This window comes from Corvus cornix, chromosome 4, assembly GCF_000738735.6.
Source record: "Corvus cornix cornix isolate S_Up_H32 chromosome 4, ASM73873v5, whole genome shotgun sequence".
NCBI classification, from domain to species: Eukaryota; Metazoa; Chordata; class Aves; order Passeriformes; family Corvidae; genus Corvus; species Corvus cornix.
In genome coordinates this window covers 47475427-47502189 of record NC_046334.1, presented here as the reverse complement: position 1 = coordinate 47502189, position 26763 = coordinate 47475427, and the positions used below count along the sequence as shown (strand labels likewise).

The window sequence follows — 26763 nt, the reverse complement described above, 5'->3', positions numbered from 1 at the left end:
GCCCCGACCCGCGCCCCGGCTCCCCGAGGTCCGCTAACGCCGCCTCCCGCTCCCTCCGCAGGTCCGCCCGTGGATGTGGGCATGCGGATAGAGATCGCCAGCATCGACGTGGTCTCGGAGGTAAACATGGTGAGTGACCCTCGGGCCGGGGCGGTGGAGCCCCAGCGCCTCCCTGCCCGTGCGGGGGCTGCCGGAGCCCCGAGGCCCGCGCTGCAACCTGCCGGGAGCCCGGCTGCGCGGGGGTGCGCGTACCGAGCCGCAGCGATCGCCACGAAATAACCGAGCACGTCGCAGTTGCTAGGAAAAGTTATTTGCGTTTTTAAGATGGTGTTGGCATGCCTGCGGTGGCACTTAGGAAGAGCTCCCTGCCTTGGTCAGAGCACCTGCTGCAGGTTTGAGGTTCTGGGTCTCACTTGCTCTCGTTTGCCCTTTGCGTAGTCAGCAGCTGCTGTCGGAAACGCTGGAGTTTCTTGAGCTGTAGCAGCAGATGGCCAGATGTGCATGTTTTCATTTTAAGTTATTTAAAGAGTTAGTTCATTTTGCACACTAGTAGCCTTGAGCAAAAGGTGTAAAGAGAAAAAGGAGTTCTAGAAAACGCTCTCTTTCTTGTAGAAGGAGAAAAACACTGTAGAATAAGTACATAAGGATGTTTCCAGCTATCAAAATCAGAAGTCTCGTAGCTACAGGTGTGAAACATTCTGCATTTGATTTCATTTCTCCTGCAGGAAGGAATGCTAATAGACAAGCAGGCTTAAAGAGCAAAAATGTGACTCTTCAGTACCTGCCTCATTTGACAGCTTTTTCCCAGAAGAAAACAATAAATCAGTTGCAAGTGTGAACGTTACACAAAATCATGTTGAATTAGTCAGTGTCATGGGCATTTTGCTCTCACTTGCTTATGTTTGATTTCGCATGAATCTAAGATGCTTTCTGTACATAGGGGAACACCTTTTTAGTTAAAAGAAGCTTAGAAACCTTACATTTCCATCCTGATTAGCAGTTTATTTCACTAGGTGATATTTGCCCATTCAAAGTAATTTACCCAAGAGTGGGGATTTCTTTGTTGGTATATTAGTTAATAGTAGTCATTAAAACAATCTCTTCATAGATTTTTTTTTTGTTTTGTTTTCATACTTAGGTTTTTTTCCATTTTTTTTTTTATATATATATCACAGCTTCTGTTTGTGTGTAACTGTTATATTTGCTTATGAATATGCATGGTAGAGTGGGGAGGAAACAAAATTTGTCAGGTTGTGTGTAGCATACCAAGCTCTACAGACTGCTAATGCCACACAAAAACATTTTGCAAGTTTCAGCTCCTGGTGTTCCTGTTGCTGTGTTGTACTTTTAGGGAGGAACATGGTACAGACCACACAGATAGGGCAGAGTAAACAGAACATAGACCTTATCAAAATAGTCAAAGAACACATCTACTCCAATTCCAAACTATTTCTACTACCCTGTAATGGAATTACACCCGGAAAAAGCTGAACAGAGCAAACACCAAAATACCTTTTCTGAAAAGTCCAGAACTTACCTTGTAAAGTCTCGACATCTGAAATACTGTTAATCTGTAGGGGAGTGGATGTGACAGTTTCCAATGGCAATCTCACAGGGCATTAATTGCATTGCACCAGCTCACAGCATTTCTTAGTTGCATCCTGTACCTGTCAAAACTTTCTTCTCCATTCTAACACTTGCACAGCCTCTGGGAAAGAAAAGTTATATGCAAGATGGATTCTTTGAATAATCTCTGTGTGTAGGGGGGCAGCTTGACTAAAGCTGGTCAAAAAGTAAGAAAATGTTCTCATTTCATAAAATGCCACATCTCACAGCAGAAGGAAGCAACCAGTTGTAGCTGTAGCCATAGTCCATTCCTGAAGGCAAAACATTCTGAATCAGTTTGAGATGGCTTTCCCATATCACAAGTACTACCTGTACATACCTGTATCTAGAGTGTTCTGTGTTGCTAGAGACTGTCTGCCTGGTTTTGGACAATGATCAGTAATTTCATCCATCATTGCAAAAACAAGGGAGTCGATATCTTGGCTTAAGAAAAGGTTTTTTTACCTAGTAAAATAATATTTTGTTCTAGTACTTTTTTTTTATTTCTGAGAAATCACAGCCTTGAGATGCTTGATGCAGTCATATGCAAGTCATTCATCTTCTTTTAAACTGTGTCTTTTAGACTTCTTAAAAAAAGAGCTACTGTTCTGTGGCTTCAGAGCCAGAAATGTTTTTCAGAAGATCGTTATTTATAGCATCCTTCAGCTATAGGGCAGTTTTGTTGCTGAAGGAAACTGGGATAGTAGCCGGGAGAGCAACACTCTCATTATGTGAAGTCCTCCTGGCAAGAGGGTCTGGTTGGATCCCCCAGAGTTCAGTCAGTCTCACCCTATCTCTATTGGAGGGAGTTGTCTTATCTCTTGGCTTTCCACAGGAACATGAAGCCTTATATCCAGAGTGACGGAGACACATATCCCCAATCATGGTGGCCACAGAGTTAAATTTTGTGTTCCAGTATAAATGCATAAATGAGAGTAAAAATTATATATATGTATAGAGAGAGAAAGGCAGTGAAGGAGGTGTTCTCCTTTGGTGTGCTGGCTGAGATATGGTCATGGCTGTAGACTGTCTGCCATGTCAACAGGCTGATTTGTATGTCCAAGTAAATCTAGTTCTTGGGTAAAAAGTTGAAATATTGTTATGAATGGATGATGTGGGTTTAAGTAAGTCCCTGCCTTTTGCCCAGGCCTCTGGCAGTAGGCAGTCACATTGTTGGGGTGGCCAGCACCTCAAGACCCACTCTCATTTGTAAGTTCTTTAATAATGGCTGATTCTATCTAGTATAGAATGAATTATTTATTTAATAGACACAAAACTAACAGGCATAAGACTTAAGACAGACTATTACTACACAGGATTAAGACAAAAAGAGGCAAATAGTATTATACACACAGGATTAAAGGTACCTATTTATTTTACAGCTAGCGAGGAAATAATATAACTTACGATCCAGTGATTCTTACCATCCAGTTCCTGATGGAGTACATATGGAAATCCTTTCCCTCAATTCCCAGGAAAGTAACCACAGAATCTGTGTCCAGGCTCTGGGCAGAAGTCTTGCATGCCTTCAGGGCATCTGGGTAGAAGGCTTCTCAGGGTGTGTGTAGGAGACTTCTGCCTCTGTAATAAACTGTAGTACTTTTATAGTGTAAAAACAGGCCTTTTGGTCACCTATGTTTTATCTCTTCCCACATCTGTTAAGATGGCAGACCTTTTGGTGCCAGGAGATGATACTTGTTGGGCCTTGCCTGCCTGGGTTATCTCTCCTGTCTGCACTGGCCACCTGTGGTGGGGAGAGGGGTGATATGCCCTGCCACAGATATAGGCAATAGAATTATTTTGAATTCTGTGAGCACCAGTAAGTGTCTGTTCAAGCAGCTTGGCTGGTCGTAGTGGCTTGTTCTAATCTACTAGACTATTGTGAAATACTATACTCAGTTAATGAACCAAGACTTACACAGTCTTGTTTTTCTCTGTTCTGGTTTTTCTCTGTTAGCACTCAGTCCTCATCTCCTCAGCTCATTAAATAGCATTGTTTTATAGCTGCTTGGTAGTTCAATAATACTGTGGTGAGCTGCCATATTAACTTCTACGGAATAATTAATTGAAGCATCTATTCTTACGACTCTCCCATTTGACATCAGAGATGTTGTCTTATGTTGATTTTTGCAACTGAAGAGCTTGTCATGCATCAAACAAGCAGGAGAAGTAGAATATAAACATCCTAGTGAGCACTGCCCAGTTCTAACCATGCTTTCTCCCTAATATACTGTGATATATAAGTTTTAGTTTAGTTTTCCATCTGATTTTCACAGCCTTGCTACAGTAACTGCAAGCATTCCCTTACAAAGGTACAAGGTGACCCTTCTCCTTGTCTCAGTTAATGACCATTCAGCTAACGTTCATTCATGACAGAGTTCCTTAAGTATAATAGAAGTTTACATAAATATAGAGTTCATTAAGAACCATGCTATTACTAGATTGTTAAGCTGCTGTGATGTCTGGTTTACTCTGATGCCTTTATGTGGTTAGCAGAAGGTGCTGCTTGTATATCAAGAATAAACATGGGTAGAATGATTGGCAGTAATTAGTGTCATGCTTCAGGGCAAACAAACAAATAATGTATTGCTCTGTCTACTAGGAAACAGTCGAGAGGAGTAGCTGGACTCTCAAAAAAATCATGATGTATGATGTCATTTTCTCTAAAATGTGTTCCTTACTGAAAAAAAGGTGGTCAAACCTTTATAGTAGGCAAAAGATGTCATGTACATGTCCTAAAGTTTAAAAAAACAGTGCATATGATAAAGAACCTTTTATAGAGTAGTTAAAAAAGACACCAAAGAGGAAAAAAAAAAAAGAAAAAAGACCTCTATTTTATATTTGGAACACTATTCCTGACCTACCATACTGATTTCACACTGATGATGTAGTTTCTGTGATTGCAGACTGAAGGTTTCATGTCCCAGCAAAAAGAAGTTAAAGAAAACATGGAAAGAACGTATTAGTCTTTAGCTTCTCTAAACTTGTATTCAAGCCTTTTATATTTATGTGATCTCCCAAATAAGCCACAAATCTTGCTGAGAATTTGTATATCTTTTATGCTGTCAACATCCCAACCTGCTGGGTAACATCTTTTTGCCCCAGAAAGAATTTAATTTAGCTTAAACCACTCACTTTTTGTATCCTTTTGGTAAAGTTGATAATTTAAAAAGCCAACTGCATAAAAATGTATGTATATATTATGTATGTGTGTGTACTGCAGATTGAGAAAGACATATTTACTAACATAGCCAGAGTTTCACGCATCTTATTCCTCCTTCCTGTCTTGATTAAGTATCTGAGAATTTAGCATGGCGGCTGTTGTGAATCTCGACATCAGAAATAAATCCTGGGGAACCAAATTGGCTCTCTGCATCAGAGCAGCCAAGTTCCATTTTTTGTAATCGTAAGTCTTGTTCATATAGAACTAAAACGTCAAAAATTCCTTTAGCCCCAGCCAGTGTGGCAACACAAATGATAATAAATGGTCCTTGGTCTAAATATATTTACCTGAAGATATTCATACAGATTAAACTGATTTTTTTTTTCTGAAAAGTCATAAAGCTTAATAGTTATTAATGAAAATTTACTTAGCTGTAGTGCAGAAGAAGAAAGGAGAAATACTTTTTTGTTATATGGCAACTATCCTAAAGAGCATGGAGGACATGCAAAAGCACTTTAATAAGAATGTTCAGTAACCGATTTTTTTTTTTTCAGCAAATACAGAAAAACTAATCAAGTAATAATACATAAAGGCCAGATCATTTCATCACTGCCTATTCCAAACAGGAGTAATTATGTTATAAAGAGTGAAACATGGAATGAATGTAGAAATGGGCAGCTTGAGGTTAAACGACTGTGTCACTCTTAGTGGATGTTTTCTTGGATTGTTTTTCATTTGACAAGAATAAGCATTCCTTCAAAAAAATTGATGAATAGGCAGAAATTGTAAAGCAGTAATGTAAATGTTGCTTCATATGATCCAGAAATCAGATGCATCTTAATTTTTCAAACGTCGAACAAACTTGAGGCCAGCTTCAGGGCTGATATAAACTGTAGTCCAGATTTTCTTTTTAGGCTGACAGGCACAGTACTCTTCTGATTTCAAGGCTTAAACAAACTAGCTATGAATGCCCTTTAGAAAATACATATTTTTTTTGTCTAATGTTAAACTCACGGTTCCCCACAAGTGCAACTCTCCTGACTCCCACAATCTACGGTTAATCAATCGTATCACAGTGGTGCCTGTGAAATTAGAGGGGTGACACCCTGCCCTTTTGTAGTGGAAGTTTTAGCACCCAGTTCAAGGTATGTAGGATTTCACTAAATAAGGGGTATGCCTGCAAAGAGATAGGCTTTTTAGTTGTATGGAAGGGAAGATGAAAGGATTTCCCCAGCCCTGCCTGTTTGTGCACCTGCATCAAACAACATGGCTGTGCTGTGACTGCTGGAAACATCCAGCTGATCTGTTAATGTGCACAAGTCCCACAGTTCAGTGGTACAAACCTTTTGAAACATTCACAGTCCCAAATAGTCAACGATTAACACCAGGAGACCCATTCCCCAAAATTAACTTCTTTCAAAAAAAAGAAAAAGAAATCCATAAAATTAAATTTCATGTTTCTCTTCTTGTGCACAGGACAGGGTAAGTGCTTAATGAAAAGCTTTCACGTTTTCCACAACTGCATTTCCCTTTTACTTCTGATTTTGGATTTTACATCTGACTTCTGAAAGAGAATATCAGAATGTTCCAAACTAAGCATTTTTCTTCATAAGGAAATTCAAAGCATACATTTCAAATGTCTGCAGAACTTAGTCTTTTTTTTTTTAATCAGCTTTACTTTGTACTCTATTGTCTGAAAAGTTCCATACCTCCTCTAGGCCATAATAATCATCTACCAACTGCAGCTCAATACAGACCTGGAGCTGAAGCTGTGCAACCAAGAGAGGGAACACTCGTACTGTCAGATGGAGGAACCTCAGTGGAGGAACAGTAACAACCTCAGTAGCTGTTACCAGAAAGACCTGTTTGTGTTCATAGGATGCCGAGTACTCTGACAACAGCTGAAACTGTTAAATCAAAGCCAGAGATTGCCTTCATTTAGAAGTATCCACAGCTGATGTGTTTTGTTGATCACGGTATTCCGAACAGCAGCTGCTTGGGAGAATTCTCTATGGTTTCTCATCTCCCATCCATCCTAAGTGTGCTGTACTTCAAAGCATCAGTAAAGGCTGAAAAAACAACTATAAGGTCTTCTGGCAGGTGGTGAAAACGTCCAAGATGGCTACCTGAAGATTTTATACTTTAATGCTCTTTGAGACTCCTTATTTTCTTCTGGAAAGAGAACCCAGGATCTCAAGGTATGCACTATCATCCTTGTAGAATTCTCTCATGTTAAAAAATGCCTGTAACTGTGGTAGTGCTCCAAAAAACATATTAGAATGAAATTATTTCCACCCCAAAGGCTAAACTATTGCAAATATGTTCACAAGGAAATTGGTCGTAAGAGTCACTGGATAATCCAGCAGAATAACACCAGGAAATGCGGTGTGTTTGATTCTTTTAGCAGTAACTTTGTATTAAGATTTACGTGGGATGGAATATGTAGACCGGATTTCTTGCCTATCAACTTTTACAGTAACCTTTCAGGATTAAAAGGTTGCTTTTGGCCAAAGCAGTGTAACACTGAGGTTGGTTGCATCCTCTGCTGGGGCAAATCCTTAATGGTTCATGTCACGAACCAAGGAAAGATGATGTAACAGAAAGGTAATTTAAAAGATTCAAAGGCAGTTTCTAGAAAGCTGCATTATCACTCAGACATCCACCTTATAACAAGATTGACTTGTATGGTTTTAAATGCTCACATTACAGTACATAATTTCAAAGCAAAGATTAATGATTTCAGACTGCCAAACTTAATTAAAAGTTGGAATAAATGTTCTCCATTAGAACTCATCAATCCATTTGACTGAGATGGAAGAATTTCAGTCATGTCTTTTTTAATTGCTTGTAGAAAGAACTGAAGAGTTAGCAAAATTAAAACTGTTGAAACAGATAAACGGTGTCTAAATATTATGCAGGATCTTAATCATATTAAAAGAGGAGTGCAGTTAATTTCCCAGCATATTTTTAACCTGAAGAGCCTCCTAAGTGTAACTGAAGTAACATGAGTGGCAGGTAGATATGTTCGTGCTTCTGTATCTCAGGAGCTTCTGTAAGTACTCATTATTGCAGTGCACCAAGGACTCCTGTCCCATCCAGGTGGACTAGATGCTGATAGTCCCATGTTTTCAATGAATATGCTCACAGATAAAATTTCTTACACCACTAAAATGAAGTACATATTAGCTCCACCAGCTCAGCAGTTTACTCAGCAGCTTGCAGGAGCAGTTCAGCTCTCCAGTTTATATAATTTGTAAACCTTTATTTATTTCCAATTTTCTGTGTTGTTGCTCTTCAACAGCATGAGAGAATAACGAAGCCTGGAATGATACCCTCCTATCCTGTGTTCTTCCATTATGATTTATCCTTTCTTTTACCAGTGGTTTATTTGTAAGCCAGTAACTGATCAAAATAATACCACTGGTCAAGGAGAGAAATGGAGGAGGTTCGGAGGCTTCATTTGTATTAGCGCATTTCACAGGCAGTGCAGCTTTGTCACTGGTTTCCTATGGAGGGAACAAAGCATGAGATTGACATCCACCTGTAAATTCTGAGTTTGTTTTAGCTACTGCACCAGGACCAACTGGGGGGGGAAAAAGTTTCAGAACATCAGTTACATGCTGGGAGTGAAATCTGTAATGCTTGACAGTCTTCACAACTTGTTCAATGCTCCATGTATTCCTAAACTAATAGGAAGCAAATACACTGTCATTTTGGTGTCAATTGGAAATGAATTCTGAATATAGATCTTTTCAGTTCCCACTGTCAAGAGAAATGAGTTTCTTTTTCAGAAGCACACTAAGGGTGTGAATTTTTGATACATTAAAGATTATTTACATTCCAGATAATACATTCTTTCTTTTTAGTTATTCCTAGTAGAAACTCAGAGTTAAGTACAGAGCAGAGGATGAGAAGGAGTAGCACATATCAGGAAAATATAATGACAAAACATAACGAAGTACTAACCACTTACAGCCATTGTCTTGACTCTTCTCACCAATGTGACATGGTCTATCAGGGAAAGTTGATCTTTGGAAATTTCTACATTGGATCAATTCAGTGAACCAATTCCAAATATGAAGCTAAAAATTCTTCCTGTTTTGGGAGTGTCTTATCCCAATGGCCATTTCATCCCTACAGTGCTGAAAATTTACCATAACGTGAATCTTTCCTTTTTCCCTTCCCAGAACCCTGTAATTCTAAATGCAGTTTTCACAGTTCTGCCTTTTAGATCACACCAGGGAAATACCACTGCCAGAGACAAAATAGGGAGATATGGCCCATGTCCGACCAGTGTAGTTCTCTGGGTTTGATCTCCTCAATTTCTCACTGGAACAGGGATGTTTTTAAAGTAATACTGCTCTAACCCCTTAGAAGAGGAATAGGTAAGAGGAGACACAAGAGGAGTCAAAAGTATTCTCATGAATGATGTGATACTGCACTGTCACCCTTGGTCTCTGGACATTTTGCAGTGTGACGTGTGTACAATATTGTTATACTGTCCACTAGGAAACACAATGGATTTGAATTTATCATCTTCTAGTGTCTTCAAAGTAGCTGTAAGCACTCCAGTTAGTCAAAGAACAGACATTAAATATATCCTGAGAATTACTTTTTAAAGGGTATTAATATTAATTCTTCAACTCATTATTAGGAGTGAGTGCAGCACTGGCAAAGAGTAGCAGAACAGCCAGCAGTGCTCTCAGTGCCCTCAGGTGTTTTCATTTCACATCTGCAGAAGCCAGAAGCATTTAAAATGAGAGCTCATCTCCTGAACTGCCGCCTTCTCTCAGAAGGTAACACAAAACAAAGGTCCATCCAGGAACACTGCTCATTAAGGTGTCCAGTTTAAAAGTAGGTTTCCTTTCCCAGAAGGAAAGAGAAAAGTAACTTCCTTTTTTTTTCCCCCCCAATTTGTTTACAAGTCACTTCTTCTCTTGAAGTAAAAGTCATGCTTATTCCCGCCCTCCTCCCACAGCAGGGTAGCTGTTAAGCCACTATCTTATTGGAAACAAACACTTTAAAAAAAAATAAGTTAAATAATAATAGGCAGATGATTCTGACCTATTACTCAGGCAAGCTTATTACCTGGGTTTATTGTGGAACCTGATGGTTTCAGTGACTTTTGCACAGCTTCTGTTTGGAAATCCAGGCAACAGTGGTGCTCCAGATCATAGAGAACAAGTAAGTGGAAGAGGTGCTGCTGGGGACAACCTGTTGTGCCAGGGAATAGCGTCAGGGCCTGACTCGGCAGGACAGGACTGCTGGCTCAGCAGGACCCCGCTGATCTCACTGCTGCTCTGCAGGGCCCATCGGGTCAAGCTGCTGTCATGACAGATGGCTAATTCTTTTCAACAGATTTGAAACAGCAATACCGTGGTTTAGATTATTTTTCATAGTACTATATAGAACCTTTTACAGTGCAGTCAACATTTTTTATGAATTACATATTTGGTTTCTTTTCCCAAGGATGTTTGTGGGGCTAGAAGGAACTTGAAATAAAGCAATTGTTGTGCTGGTTTTTTCTCATCCAAGTGATTACAGTAATGAAGAATTCAGCACAGTCTTATGGAAAGGAATTAAAAAATATGGAGCTCTGTACTTAAAACATTACAAATCTATTAAATTCATTAGTATGGATAATTTTGCAATTTTTAGCCAAAAAAATTGGGAAGTCAGTATTCCATGTGACTTCCAGTAAACAGAAGTGATCATTACAACACATTGCAATATCCAAGAACTCTGGAGCAAGAAGCTGGACAAACTTTATGCAACAGTAAGCCAAAAACAATTTTGAACTAATACACTTTGGTTTAAATACTTGAGTCATCTTTTGTAGAAATTCTACGGAAGAAAAATATATTTGACATCTTGGTAGGAGAAAAGATTCTTCCCATTTATTAGCTGTTCTTCCACTGAATATCAGCTCCAAAGGCCTCCTCTGGAGTATGTGGAGCATTGAAGTGCTTGGCTCACCTTGTTCTTTGATTAGGTTCCTCTGAAATCAATGAAGATGCATCAGTAATGAATCAAACCAACCTTATTCAAGATGATTATACTTTCCTGCAGTAACTGCATTTTCTTGGAAAAATTCTGCCTGTAACATTTGTAAATTCAAGACAAAATAAACTGTTCTGAATACATACAGACATCAAGAAAAAACTTTTTTAAATGCTTAATTTTTATGATGATGCCTCTGAGAAGCAAAATGCAAAAAAGAATTAAAATGAGCAAGTGAGAAAAAGAAGAAGTCTGTTACCCTTACAGGAATATATTCTCTGTCATTGCAGAGTCTTGGCTTGCAGACAGCTTGGTTTTCCTTGCAGCTTTTTTACAATTTTCTGCTGCTATATTCATGCATCTTAGCCTAGTGTTTAAATTAGAGGTTGGAGCAACCCCCAGTATCAACACAGGCTGGGGGATGAACAGATCCAAAGCAGCCCTGACAAGGAGGACTTAGGGGTGCCGGTGAGTGAGAGGCTGGGCGTGACCCAGCCATGTGCACTCACAGCCCAGAAAGCCAAACGTGTCCTGGGCTGCACCCAGAGCACCGTGGGCAGCAGGGCCAGGGAGGGGATTCTGCCCCTCTGCTCTGCTCTGGTGAGACCCCACCTGGAACCCTGCATCCAGCTCTGGGGTCCCAGCACGGGAAGGACATGGACCTGCTGGAGCAAGTCCAGAGGAGGACACCAAGATGATGAGAGGGAAGGAGCAGCTCTCTTGTGAGGAAAAGGTGAGAGAATTGGGTTTGTTCGACCCCAGGAGACGACTCCAGGGTGACCTAATTGCAGCCTTGCAGTCCCTAAAGCAGCCTACAAGAAAGATGGAGGAGGACTTTTTACAAGGGCATGTAGTGACAGGACAATGATTAATGGCTTTAAACAAAAAGAGAGTAGGTTTAGATTAGATATTAGGAAGAGATTTCTTACTGTGAGGGTGGTGAGGCCCTGGTACAGGTTGCCCAGAGAAGTTGTGGATGCCCCATCCCTGGAAGCATTTGAAGCCGGGTTGGATGTAGCTGTGAGAAACCTGGTCTAGTGAAAGCTGTCCCTGTCCATAGCAGGGGGGTTGGAACTAGATGATCTTGTCCCTTCCAGCCATAACCATTCTGTGATGGTATAATTTAAACGTTCTTATAAGAAGCTGTCAGTCTTTCTGACAGTAATCTGAGACCTCAGTCTTCTTTGTTTCCACTGGAGCTGAGCCAGCTCCACTGGAAACAAAATGAACATGAACATATACCTATGCATCATCTTTTTTCTTACTCACACCCACAACCACTTTATCAGAATGGCATGCACGTTTTAAAAGTCACAAGTGGGACTCTCTTCTGTTCTTTGTAGGTAGCAATCAATTTCCTTTGATTTTATTTGTATATTTGACTTTAAAATAAATCAAAAATAGATCCAGAGTAGGAGCTGAATTTTGTACTGAAACTGGGGAAGTGTGTGGATGTTAACGCCTCTTCCTCCTGTGGGTGTTAATGCCTTCCTTCCTCCTTCCACAACAGTCATTGTAGTGGCAGAACAAAGCTGTGAGTGGAGGTACTTTTTCCAAAGGAAAAGGCAGTGATTCAGGTGTCTGGGTCATGCTCATAAAGTGTTTTGGAGGCCTGGAGTGTCTTAGATTTCACTCTTGTGTTCAGCAGGAGATCAGTGCCTACAGGGGTTATATGGTGTTTGCTTTATGGAAGGAAAGAGTCTCAGGGGAGAGATGTTAAGTGGAACCAAAGTGTAAATTTCTGTCCTTACATGGATTTTTTTGATTGGTTGGTTTGTTTCAATTTCTCTGGCCCTCAGTTGCTTCTCTGTTAAGATTTCTACCTTACAAGGGTATTACGGGAATTAAATGCATTGTATGAGCGTTCATTTGGACAGTGAGCAAGTTTCTGCACACTCAGGTGGAAAGAAAAGGCTTACAGCCTGCAGCTAAAAAAGAATATATCCCGTGACCTGTAATTTCAACACAGCATCGTGGGTTATGACCCAGCTGGTCTGTTCCTACATCTCTGCAAGAATACTCCTGCAGTCCTGGCAGGAATTTATTTCTTACTTACCTAGTGAGAAATCCCAAGAAAGCACAAAATGTTGCATAGTAATTACATTTTCCTCAGTGGTATTGCTGAATGACATATTGTGATATATCAAGAGGCAGCTGTGAATTTAGCTTCAGTCATCACAGTAGACTTTGCCCAATATGGTAGGTTTCCAGATGAACGTAGTGTGAATGTAAGAATAAAGAGAAGTTTCTGAATACCACACAGCATCATGCCTACTTTGTCAGCATTAGCTTTCAAAGCACATACGATTCTGGCTTGGGAAATCTTCATGTATTCATTATTTATTTAGCTTACATATTCACTCTAATATTTAAGAATATATTGTTGGCAGGTGGTTTCACAGGAGAAGACAGTAATGATAGTCACTTGTCAGAAGAATCAGACATCAAAATATGAAGCTTTCTCTTTCTTTCTGTTTAGTGTTTGACGCCACTAAATGCCTGTTTCTTGTGATTAACAGAACAGGTAAGCAACTTGCATGATTTTTCTGTTAGTAAGGCTATTTAACCTTACTGAATTTCAGAACAGTATTCTCCCAGTTTTTGGAACATGATAACAACATGAAAAAGCAGAAAGCTTTGCTAATCATTAAAGAGGTGGCAGATTTTCACTTTTATCCCTTTGTGATCATATTGTCTTTTGCAAGATACTGCAAGGCTGGCGTGTGGGGAGGAGAAACAATAAAGACTGGCACAAATCTGCTTTTCAGTTCACACTCTTACCAGGGCAGTTAGCATAAGCAGAAATTCCCCTCTGTGGGAAATATGTTTTTCTTTAGGTGTTTGTGGAAGAGTTTTAGTGCACCCTAACGAACAATAGCCCTCATGCAAAGTGTGTGGCTGATAAATGAAAATGGTCTTCCCAAGCCTGCCATTCTTGTTACTAGAGTGGACACTTACTTCACTGGGTGTTCTGTCAGTGCCAGGCCCAATGCGCCCTTGGACAAAAACTCTGTCTGTAGCAACCCTGCATTGCAGTTTCAGCCCTTTGGCCTCTTGGTAAGTCGTGTCTTACGCTGGGAGGAACACATTTAAAGTCAGCCATCCCTGAGGGGTACAAGAAGGTGGATACTCAGTTCCTGGGTAGATGAGGAGGTCAGTTACTTCAATTACAAAGCACTGCTACTGATATGCTGTAATGAGAATTGAGTGCAGTAGTGCCAAATATCTTCAGTCGTTATCAGTCTGTTCACCAGAGGGGTAATGCAGGTTGCTTGAAGTGACAAAGAGGAAAGTTTTCCTCCCTCCTCTAAACAATTTGTTTGAAGTATCCTAATCTCTCTCTCTATTAATCCTATCATACAAAGTCTGTGCTGATATTTCTTCAAGGTTAGGGGGCTAAAGTTAGGCAGTATGAAGACCTTGACAAAGATTTTTTTTTCCCCCTCCTTCATAATATGTTACTCCTTAAATTCAAAGGAAGGAGCACTTTTTTTGCTCAGCAGTTCTTAGTCTCATGATTCAAGCATTACCACATTACCAAACCAGTTGCACAAGTAATTTAAAGACATCTAAAAACTGTATGGATATTACTGTGGTTTGGTGCATAAAATTGCTTCTTGGACTCATTCTTTTGGCCATGTCTCTCTGAGAAAGACCAATCAAAGGCGGTATAAGGTAATGTGGCTGGTGTGTGCCAACTGGAAATTTTCATGCACTTGACAAGAAGTCCCAATAACTGAGTGTTATAGCTGCTTAAAGATACTGAATGAATAACAGGACCCAAAAATGACAAGATATTTAGATCCATGTCAAAACCTGATACATTTGTTAAGAGTGTTAATTGTGAAATGAGGGAAGTTATCTTACCTACTCCATCCACTGAGTGAGGAGTATCCTGCCCTTCACTGTGTATTTACTGTTCTTACTCCAAGCCAGTCTGAAAGACTCCAGAAGCTAAAATCAGAACACAGTTGAGCAGTCCTTCCCTATCTCAGTCAGGGGGTTCCCCTTGACTCCAAGACATTATTTCTCATCCATTCATTTGATTACTTTTGTATCACATATCCCAGTATCTGCTCCTTTCATGAAAGGAAAGGAGTCATTTTGTCTCCTTGGTTTTACATTCCACAGTGCTTTTTTTTTCCTCAAGTTTTTCTCTGATACAGTACCTTTAAAATCAATGGCCATTTTACTTACTTTCAAGTTAATAAAACAGCACATCATACGCCATTGCAAGTACCAGCCTGTGTAAGGATCTGCCTTGGGTAGGCTGCAGGTGCATGCTTCACTATGTTCCTGCTTCCTAGGTGTATTTTCAGACATCACTGAGAAAACAACTGATGTGTAAAGCCATTACACATCATAGGAGTAGTCCATTTCAGAGACACACTTTTCACTACACGCTGATGTTGGATCAGAACCCTTGCTCACCAACACTATTATAAGTTGGCAGTAACTAGTCTGAAATGAATGAATCATATTCAGATGAAAGAAAGAGGACAAGCAGACAAACTGTATTTTCAAAAGCCAACTTCTGCATATGTATGCATTCCAGAACAAAGCATCTTTCAGATGTTGGATGGAAAGTAATTGCAATGCCGTGTATTATTCCCAAATCTCCTAATTTTCCTGTAATTTTTGTTCCTTACAGCACACCTCTACTGGTTTTTTATACTATCAATCATATTTTATTAATTCTGTTTTCATGCCTGTTCTTACAACTAAGCAATCTTACCTGAATGTACCTGCATCCTGTTTATTTTAATACCTGACTTCCTGCATTTGCTCAGCTTCCTGGTTGTCATCCTGGAAAATGATATATATTAAATTTGTTTGTGAAAAGAGCTGGGAGTAAGCAGGTTCAAGATACTTTGCTGGCATAGATTATTTCTCAAAGAGTTCCTAGGTACTCTTGACTGAAGTAAGTTTGGAACCAACATCTTTGAGATAAGGATGTAGATAAAAGGCTTTGACCACTCAGCCTGGGCATTATTACAGACCTGAAACAATCAAATTCCTGGAGAGAGTATATTTTCCACACTATGAATCCTAGTAGATGGGCAACTTCTATATTGCTTTCCACGTCAGTGCCAAGAATGAATTTTCATGCAAGGCTGAGTGAAAATATGGTGCAATAAGATAAGTAAACACATTTTTTTAGAGTCAACAATCCAGCTCATTTTCTAAGGGTTGGCTTTTCCACTGAATATGCAGCAGTAGGCTATCACCAAATGCTTTTTTTTCATATTCAGTGTCATCTGACACATAAGATATGCACAACAGGGCAGTCAAGCTGAAAGCTCACAGGGTGTCTGATTCATTGTCATGAAGGTGAGCAAACAGAATATCTGCATGGCAGATGTGAAGGGGGACTTCTGGTATCTTCTAGGAAGATACCCAGCTGGAGTTTACTTATGGACTTGCTGAAATTAGCCTGCACTTTCAGAGTTGTTCAGATGGCATTCCATGCTTTAACTGGTTCCAGGGAGAACACTGACATTTTAAAATGGCACTGGAAGCAAGAAAAGCAAATAGTGTGTGTGCCTTCAGTCCAGACAGCAAGGCATACCTTAGACCCAGGTCAAGAACAGTGCTTAGAAAGAAACCAAAACCATCTTCTTTCCAGCATGTTTCTGAGTTTGGTGAGGGTGGGCAGTGTGTTTCCCTGAAGTGGATTATAAGCATCAGGCAAGAATATGTTTCTCACCTTAGCAGGGAGTGATATAATACCTTGATAGTAGACACGGGCAATTTCTCAGTTTCTTTGTAGTCGTGATATGCCCAAACAGTCTTATTGACAAGTTGAGTTCACAGAGTCAAGTGATAAAAGTGTATCAGAGGATGAGCGAAATGCATTTCAGAAAGGATCAGCAGAAAACATGTAATTATATGATAATGATGTACCTAGAGCATGCCAGACTGAAATACAAATACTAGATGGTGTATTGTATTTATCATAGTACAATCAAATTTTTTAAATTTTTTAAATAATTACATTTTTCATTAAAGTAAAATATGGTTTCTGAGCAATAAAATCTCTCAGAAGAGACTACATGTTAAAAATTAAATACAAAACAATTGGTTTTTTGTCCGTCTCTGTTAACAGATTAAATCTTTCCTATCTAGATATCTGCAAGCATAATATAATCTAAAGAGAAATACAAAATGTAATTTAACTTTATTTTTTTAATTTAATTTTTTAAATTTAATTTTATTTTCTGAAATGTTTTGCTGTCTGTATTTAGCTGGATGGGAAAAGCTGGCCAAGAAAATTTCCCTTTAAAAGAGAGCTCTCCGCATTCTGCTGTCCCATGGCTGCCATCTCTTGTCCTCATTCCTTGCTGTAGCTCAAATGACAAAAAACCAGAACTGGTGTTTCAATAACCAGTGCTAGAGGTGTTTGTACAGGTAGCTGCATAACTAGGGATTTGAGTAGGAGGATTTGGGCAGAAGTACGGTGGGGAAAACACTGTCTTGAAAAATGCTTCCTAAATTCCTTTATTTATTTAGTGATTATTATTAACATAAAGGTCCACAAAAGGCCTAGGTTATGCTAGGGACTTGGCATTAACACTGGAAAATGGAATGGAATAATCTAAAGCGTCTCTTTACTCCTCACTGCTAAATAGACCGAGCAAAAGCAAAATTCACAGAAATCTTCACAAAGATGACAATCAATCCTGTAGTGCTCTACCATGATTGTGAACAGATGTTATTATATTTGGAACTGAAACAAATTCCTGGCTCTACTCTGTAGCCTCCTTGCTCCAGAAAGTGTTTTGTAAACCAGACAGTATCAACAACTGAGCATGATATTAAGCAGTGTTGTGAAATTTAGCTTTCCTACTGTTTCTACACACAGATACAAAATTTTTAAAATGTAATCAAAATACTGTGATTCAGTTTCTATATAATCAAAATACTATGACTCAGTTTCTGTCTCCCTTTAGAGTGTTCCATGGAAAATATCTAATTCCCTTGGTGAACAAAACAGTAAATGAAAACACAGTCCAGTGCAGAAATCCAAATTTTATCCTGAAGATTTTATAAACCATTCTTCCTATACCTGTGGCAGCCATTGTTTCTTTCTGTTACCCATGTTTTCATATGGGTATTATTGGTTTTCCTGTAGGAACCTTTGGAGTCCTCTTCACTTGGCATTTGCTGCTAACGAATTGTCAGTGTACAAAAATCTGTTGCAAAAAATACTTCAAAACCCATTAATCTTTCCCTTGCTTTCCATTACAAGTACTTGCATCTGTTGGAATACAATAGTTGACCAGCAGCAGGAGAACTATATGTATATTGCACCCTCCAAGCAAAACAACCTTTAAAAATAAGATATTTGAAAAAAAAGTAACTTCCAAAAGTGGTATGAATGCCTGGCCACAGTTATTTAAACATTTATTTAGTCAAAATTATGAGTCAGGCAGAGAAATGTTTCCTGGTAACAAGAAACTGCACAGGACAGTAATCAAGGACATCATATATAAAGTTGTTAGGGATCATGTAAAAGGCAGTGGTGTTCTTCCCTCAACCAGGGCTAGAAAGGAAAGCTGTTCCTTGGCTGTGATTCTAGATGGCCTGATTCAGTTCCTAAATCAGCCGTAGAGTTGCTGTTCTGTTTTATGTAGCGATATTATTTTCTTCTGCGGAAGGTCTGAGCTTTTCAACATGACCAGTTATAGCAACATCCATCAGATTTATTACTAAAATACTGGATGATATTTTATGATAATTCTGATTTCATTTTAAAATAAGAATTACCTAAATTAATTTCACAGCATAAGAATTAGAGTCACAAAGAAGGATTTATTTCTCTCTATGATATATTTCTGCATCTGTATTTTTATGTTTTCTTAGGTGACTGATTTGCTTTCAGCATTTTCAGATCATGGAGGAGTTTCTTTGAATGCTCGTAATTCAAGCTCCTAATCACTTGAGAATTAATTTTTGCTGAAACAGCTGGGAGAAAAAAAGTGGTTAAGAGGATTATTTTATGAGAGAAAGTGCCTACAAAAATGCATTTTCCATAAAAATTTTCTTCTGTCCTGTTGATTATAAGCCTGAGAGTTAAACTAACTATATCTACTGGACTTGCACATGTTAGAAAAAAAAAAGGGGGGGGGGAGTTTTATGGTGTCTCCCAAGTCTTTAACTGTTTTGTCTTTTCTATAAATTTCTGTAATCTGTAAACTGATTATAGAACAGCAAGAAAAAAAGCAATTTTGTTTTCACTGAGTGTGTCTGACATGTTTGTCAAATCAGTGATATAATTTGTTTCTATGCTGGGCTGCAGAGAGACAACTGTTTTTTTATTTTCTTTTCCATTATTCATCCATTCTGGAATGAAAACAACTGGAAGCAATATCAAGTAAAAATCCTTCCTGAATTAAACCAAGGGGAGGCTGGCCAACATGGACAGAGAAGGGCAAGATCTTTTGGTACAGCACTTAGTTACAGGGTTGTCTTGCATTTACTTTTAGTTCCTCTGGGAACTTCTCTGGGAAGTTCTCCCAGTGTAGACTACTGTTTGGTTCAGAATATCTGAAAATACAGAATATAGTATAATGATGAAGACTGGAGGGAAGGACATGAAAGAGATTCAGAGTTGTTTATCACTTTTGTAAATTTTGACATTTCAGGAATACTGGGCTTCCCTGTCTCTACATTGCTGTAAATTTTTTTTGTTCCTTTCCCCATTACGTTGTTCTTGGTAAAATAGTAGGTTCATCCACTCGTTTTGTTCAGCTTGCAAAAAACTCTGCTTCTCCATTACAGTAGTATTGGAAGGTTAGTTGTGAAGAAGAAACAGAAGGAACATTTAACACTTCAGTTTTTCAGGGGCGTTCCTTTGGAGATTGCCAGCAAGGCGAAGTATTGTACAAACAAACACAAATAGCTCATAAAGGAAAATAAATAAATAAAACAAACTCTGTGACTGGGGGTTCCCCTTTGCTGTGCAGGATATTGTCTGTCAGTAATCATTCCAGAGTGCAGCCATTAAGTTCAGTGTTTCCTTTGTGTTCAAATCTGAGGAATTTTCTAGCTGTCTGTAAATCTGCCATTGGGTAAAAAGCAAAAATGGTATTACTCAATATCTGTACAGATCTTCTCATAACCTGTGACATAGATCAAATCTTTTGGCACGCTTTTCTACATTAGAGCCATCAGCATCTTTCAATACCTTTGATAACCAAAGATGCGATTATTAAAAGGTGCCTTTTAAAGGTATTGAAGTAATTTGTTAAAGGTGTCAGAGAGCATTTGAAGTAATTTGTTAAACCGTGTCAGAGAGTATTCGCTCACTGTCTAACCAGCATCTCTTCGGAGCAAGTAGGAGTTGCTCTCTTCTCTCTATTCAGTATGACTGTTGAAAAATAATTCAAAATTTAGCACAAATATTTGAAGAATCAAAGCACACTGTTTTTTCAACCTGTTTGAAGTCTCTAAATCTCTTCAGATTTAGCTCTGTCACTCATGCAGTGTTTGGACTGTAGTCCAGACAAAGAGTAGGAACAGCAAAGACCAGTTCAGAAATAGAAAGAGCTGTAATCAAATTCCCAATCCCATTCCCAATCCCATTCTAGTGGTAACAGCCTCAGCAGGACTTAATTCTCCAACATAAATCAAGAATAACTCCACTTATATTATACCAGGAGGTTGTACCAATGACGGAGAAATCATTGTCAGGTTTAAGAACTATAGTAACAAAATACTGGCTTCTGTAGCATGTCAAAGGCTTAGATAATGCTGATGCTATTTTATGATGCTGTTTTTATCAATACAGCTATGAACTAAACACTAGGGAGAAAAAAGAACACACTTGCTATGCTTGAGATACTCTTTTCCTGAAAAGGTTTCTAAATAAAATAGAACAAGGGCAGTACTTTAATATTCGTAGCCCAGTTAAGACGGTATGACAATATATTTGGGTAATGAAAATTTATAGTCTATTAATTGAAAAAAAAGTGGTTTCAGGTAAATTTCTTAAAGCTTAAAAATTACCTGTGTTGAAAAAAGAAGGATTATTAAAAAAAAAATCACATTAACCAATCAACTACATTTTTGAAAACCAATAAAAACTTCAAACAGAAACTTTATGACTCTCTGACTGAAAAAAAAAATCATACTGCCTTGACTAAAGAGAGACAAAAAAGGAAGTGATTAGAGGCTGAGAATTTATATTCCAAGTTTTTAGTTGGATGGTTGTATTGTAAACTCCTCAGATTCATTATGTTCACACTGCCAAGAATGACTAATGTAGTAGACGAGAATTGCTCTAATCTATTATTGTTGGCTGGAAGTAATTCTTTTAATTCAAAGAACTAATGACATTTACTAGTATTGCCATGCCGCTTTATTGCAGCTTTGAAAATAGATGGGAATACTCAGTGGTGTGGTATTCTAAACAGACTAAATTTAGAGCATTGTTCCCTGCTCTTTCCACTCTTTGTTTCATGAGCACAAATCTCAATAGCAGCACTTTGTGTCAGGCCTGTAGTGGTGCAATTCAGTAGGTGGGGTGGCATGTTGGGGAGGATGAAAGTTTGGTAAGGTATGCAGGCTTGGCAGAAAGGTCTGTGAATGTAGAAGCTGGGGATGAGGTAGAAATGAAAGCAAGTTTTGATATAGAATAAAGGATGTTTTGCTGAAACAGTGATCGCTGAGTAACTGAGAAGGCGAAGGTTGGAGATGAGTTGGAAGGAGATTTTTAGGAGCAGGACAAAGGTATGTGACTACAAACAAAGACATGTTTTTCACCAAGTAAATGAGTCTCAAGAAGAGCATAAGTAAATAGAAAACATGTCTTTACCAAAAAGATATCGCAGGCAAACAAGAAATGTTGATGTAGCAAGAAGAAAGGTCTAAGAATTTTCCACTGTAAGCTTAAATTGTAACTTGCTTACTCTTGTGATTGGATAATAATGACTATAATATGGTGATGGTAGTAGCTATGATAGGCTATAGGCAAATGTAAAGGTGTTGTGTATGGTGCTTATTGGTTGTTATGTGTTAAGATACTCTGCAAAGAAAAGTATAAAATGCTTTGTAACTTGATCAGAAAGGGGCTTCAGGTATGCCTACAGCTGGAGCTGGCAGCTGTAGGGCTGGCTCTGGATACCTGTCACCCTGTGATGGAGTACAAGATGATCATCAAGCTAATCCCTTTCCAGGCTTGTATTTTCACATCGTGCAGGGCAAAATGAAGATACTGGTTTTAGTCTGAAAGCAGGGAAGCCAGTCTTGCAGCACTGTGCCCAAAATAATTAGTCCAGACTCAGCAGGGATTATTAATCTGACCTTGGCATCCAGAAATACAGCCGTATCATTCTCTTTCAGTACAGACATGGGTCAGAAGCGGTTTAGGTTGCCTGTACCAAGAATTGAAGCAAAAGACTCACATGCACAAAATTAAAGCATAGGGTCAGCTCACTCAGCCTAACTTAGCCAGACAGAAGTTGTCTTCCTAACTGAATGCTCATGGTGTGGCCATGCAAACCAGATGTTCTTCCCAGAGGAGGAAGGTACAGCACTGTTGTCTTTTCACTTGGCTCCCTTTGGGCTTGAGCAGTTGTGCAAAACACAGTTTCTGTGTTCTAGAGTAACTGATTCCATGCCTCCTTGAGGAATGATCTGAACAAAGTTATCCTGGTGCAGTGCTAAGTTGCTCCTGTAGAAGTAGTTGCATGTTTTGAAGCAAGAAGACATGAGGTGTAATGTATCTGAGGTCCTTCCCTGCCTCCATAAATGCCTAATATTAAAACCACACTAATACTAGATTAAAATGTTCGCATGTGCAGTTCTGGTGAGAATTCTCTTTCCCCAGGAGTTAAGCAGTAAACTTACAAAATAGGAATGTGTGAAAACTCACAATTAAAGTGTTCTTTTCATTGCCTTGGCAGGGAATAAGGACTGGACATACTCCCCTGTCAAGGGGGGCTTCTTCCCCTGTCTAGAAATCTATGTAGTTCTATGCAAGAACCTGTATTACAAATTTTCAGTACACATTTGCATGACCACATTTTCAGCAGAGGTAAGAATAACAAATTATCTCTAAATCATAATTTTTATTAAGAGAAACAGTATATTTCTCAGTATTTTTTACAGTGAAGTAAAACCCCTCTAGAAAGATAAAAGAAGCCTGCTTAGAAGATAATCTGGATATTTGAAGTCCCTCTGTACCAAATGTGCAGACAGGCTTTATTTTTCAGATGACAAATTTCTTAATATGAAGTCCCTTCTCAAAGGTATTAAAATCTAGCAGCAATACAGCAGTAGCCATAAGGGTTATAAACAGGAATCTGTCTAGTCATAAATAATTTGTTACCTTTCTCTGGTCCTGTAGCAAATTCATCATCAAAATACATGGTGTGTGTAATTGTAACTGAAATACACTCGACAGCTCTGCATGAGTGGTTGTACTGGGAAGTGCAGACCAGAGCACATGCAGCATCCTGCTCCTTTGTGACTGCACGTGCTAAAAAAAGAGTGGAAGGCAGGAAGTCAGTAGTTCCACTGCATCACAAAATGATTCCCAGCTGGTGCAATATATGGGAACATAACAGTTATTCCTTATTGGCTTGTGGTTCCCAGACAGAACAGGTTAAAACAGAGCTCTGAGAGCTGTGGTTAGTGATGGCAAAGGCTCAAGCAAAGTAAGTGTTTACCTAAACTAATCAACTGCTGGACACAGGAAATTTGTAAGGGTAAGCACAGGAGGGAAATCCTGTAGTTCTCGCAGCAGTGACCCCAACTCTGCTCCAGGTTCAGGCCCTCTTCCCAAAACAACTGATTCGAGTGCCCTCTCCCCAAGCATCCCTGAATGCAGTTTCCTCTTTCAATGCACCCCTGGTTCTGCTGTGCTTGCCCGTGTTGCCACTGAAGGGAAAGGCTCCACAGCTAAAGCTGCTTTGGTAGGAGGGAGAGGCAGTTGGCAACCTTCTCTTCACATTCCTCTAGACAGCAGGGCACAGTGTGGGTACATGAGCCCAGAACTGGCAGGGAAAGCAGCTGCTTTATATGTAACTGAATACACAAACAGACACAAGTGTCAGAAAAGGAAGCTCGTTCAGCCTTTGCTTTCAACCCACGCAGGTAGATGCTGCCTGACAGAGCCACACGCTTGTGGCTGTGAAACTGAATTTTGTCTGAATTAGTGAGTTATTTTATCTTATCCTCAAGGCAGTAAATTTATTTGTGTTTGTACTGATACGAAACCTGCAACCCACTGAGTATATGGGTGGATACTAACCAGCTCATGCTGCATCTTCCGTGTACTTTTCACAACAGAAGACTGCAGATCCTGACACAGCATGCTTTGCCACAAGGAGAATCTGTTTGCTATCATTGCACATGTCCTCCGCAGTTTGTAAGACGTGATTTCACTGCGCTGAATCCGTAAGGAACAAGGAGCACTTGCATATCAAATAAGCTTAAGTTTCCTACACTTGAATTTCCATATAGCGTATCCTCTAACCCCAGGTCTTCTCACTCACTGTTTCTGGCTAGTGTAAGGGTTAACTCTGAGGGAACAAGAACACTCTCAGATTCATCCTAGCAGAGTTACTTCAGTTTCCAAAAGAGAAATTTGCGGAAGAACCTAGAGCCTGAACCGATCCTTCCATCTGCAATTCCAGGAAGGCAGCATCTATCTAGAGGGTTAGGCTTGGATTCGAATAGAGAATTTGCTGCAGGTGTTAATGATTTAAAAATAGCTTTATTTTTTACATCAGTTCTCTCATTTTTTCTGCTACCTTGTAGCAGGTTGGGTTTTAACCAGGTGGAAACACCAATTTAGTGTAGTGGTTTGGTCCAAACGACTCATTACTGTTTATCCTCTGTGAGATAAGAATTAGGAGAAATGCAAAGCAGGCACCAAACTTGAAAGAATATAAAGTAGTTTATTAACAGACCTAAAAGAAGAAAAAAAAATCATACCACACCTTCAGAACTCTTCTCCTCCCCCCACCTTCCTCCCTCCTCCCACTGACAATGTAAAAATACAACCCTTGAGATGTTCAGTCTGTTTACCACTTCCATAATAACCTTGTTCAGTCCATTTAGGAAGAGGAGTCTCTCTTGCTCATGCTATGAAAACATTATCACAACGAGACAGCCGCCCACTTCCAAATACCTTTTTCAGTCCATTTAGGAAGAGGAGTCTCTCTGCTCGCGATGTGAGTCCCTTCCCCTGACTTGCAGCTTTTCCCACAACTGCTTTCGAGGGTCCACTCTTGAAGGTTTTTGGGGTACAATTTTAAGGTTGAGCCATTCAGAAACAAAAGTTCTCGTCACCCATCTCTGGGAGCATTTCATCTCTAAGAACAGAAGCCCTTCTCCTTCCCTGGGAGCAAAGGGTCTTCCTCATCTTCATCTTTAGGACTATATCTGGGAGCATCTCTAGGAACTGAGGTTTTCTCCTTTCCCATTTGGAGCAAAAGTCCTCATCGCTTCCATCTCTCCCTGTTCAAACTTCTCATGAAATTACAGCTGCGTCAGCATCTGCCTATCTCAGCGCAGGTGCTTTTGCTCACAAGTACAAGTTCAACACTCCACACCCCATATCTTCATGAAATTACAGCGGGATACTCTGATATATCATAGCTTCACAACAGAATTTCAGCTTTAAGCATCTCCTCTCTCTCTTCCCTCAGGTTTTCAGCTCTTCACAGCAAGAAAAGCATTAATCTCACCTCGGCCTTGCAGCTGGAATGTGGCTTATCGCAGTGGAGAGGGGGGAGAGCCGAGCCGCTCCAGCTGCCCACGGCAAGGCAGTGGCGGGGGGGGGGTTCCATGGCTGGAACAGGTCCATGGCTCCAGGATGGCCGTGGCCCGGCCCGGCCTGGCCCAGGCAGGGCCTGGCTGGGCCCGCTGGCCCCCGCACGGGGCCCGCAGCCACCTGTCCCAGCACTGGAAAGAAGAGAGAGCTGTGGGGGGGAGTTTGTCTATTCTTAAGTGTGAATCACAGAGGCGGTCACAACTTTAAGTGGCATAAAGAATTATCCATATTCAAACTGGCCAGCTGATAGGTTCTGTCAGGTCATAGAGAAAGCTGTAAGAAGAACATCACTTCCAAGACTATGCTTGCTAACCTATGACAACCTGAAAAAACCTTTTCAGATTATTGAAGAGAAATTATGAAGGCCTAAAATGTATAAACTAATCTGCTCACTGTAAGCCTTGTTTGTGTTCCACCAAGGTAGAAATTTTCAGGTCAGAGCACAGCCCCATAGGTGTTAGGAATCTGGTCCAAATCATAATCTAAGCTCATTTTTACTGTCATAAGAGAAAGAAATGTCTGCCCAACAAGTTATCAATCAATTCATTGTCATTTTAAGATGCATAAAGTGTCTGTCAAAGGTGTGGTGAAAAATTCTTCTTCTGTTAAGTGAAATGACACTTCAAATAAAGAGAAAAAATATTTATTAAATGAGGGGGACAATTTAGGTGAGATAGTGAGCAGGGGGAAAAATTAAATCAAGAATCAACAATAAAATATGTCAATAAGCCAGGGTAATTGAATCAGTCGTAAATGTTATTAGACATTTTTCTCCATTCCCAGTATGAAGCAGAGTGAGTGGCTATAACAAAGCTCTGTTTGGAGATACTCTCCAGTTCCATATTTACCATCTGGAAATGGCATGACAGAAACACACTGATGTGCATTTAAACACACACCCACCCACACAGTCAGTGGTCCCAGTTACATAAGAGTATAAAGCAATTAAAGCCTCCTGGAAATGAATGATGTTGTTTATTGCAGCTAATTTCATGCCTCCTTCTTACATGCAGTCCTTCTTACAACCACAGCCTTGGTGTGCCCAGACCCTTCCCTGTGCTGGGAGGAGGCATTTCATGCCATGGCTTCAAGTCCTTTTGGTCCCAACGGTGCAGCCAGAGAAGGAACAGGAGCACAGTAATACTTCTCCTGTCTATGCACTCAACTTCTCAAGCATGGAAATAGAGTCAAGGGAAGATGAAACAAATGACAC

The 26763-nt window shown here is 39.7% G+C and overlaps 1 protein-coding gene across 7 annotated transcripts in view; it reads left to right on the top strand.

The window, feature by feature from the left end:
• GABRB1 (gamma-aminobutyric acid type A receptor subunit beta1) overlaps nucleotides 1-26763 on the top strand; it is a 123912-nt gene that overhangs the window by 290 nt on the left and 96859 nt on the right. For all 7 annotated transcript variants that reach the window (XR_005601723.1, XR_005601722.1, XM_039550727.1 and 4 more), the window contains one exon: nucleotides 62-129. Coding sequence is in view for 4 of the 7 variants with exons in the window: in XM_039550727.1 (XP_039406661.1) it covers nucleotides 62-129 (68 nt within the window). In the remaining 3 variants the exon portion in view is untranslated. Of the gene's footprint in view, nucleotides 1-61; nucleotides 130-26763 lie in introns of those variants that run through there.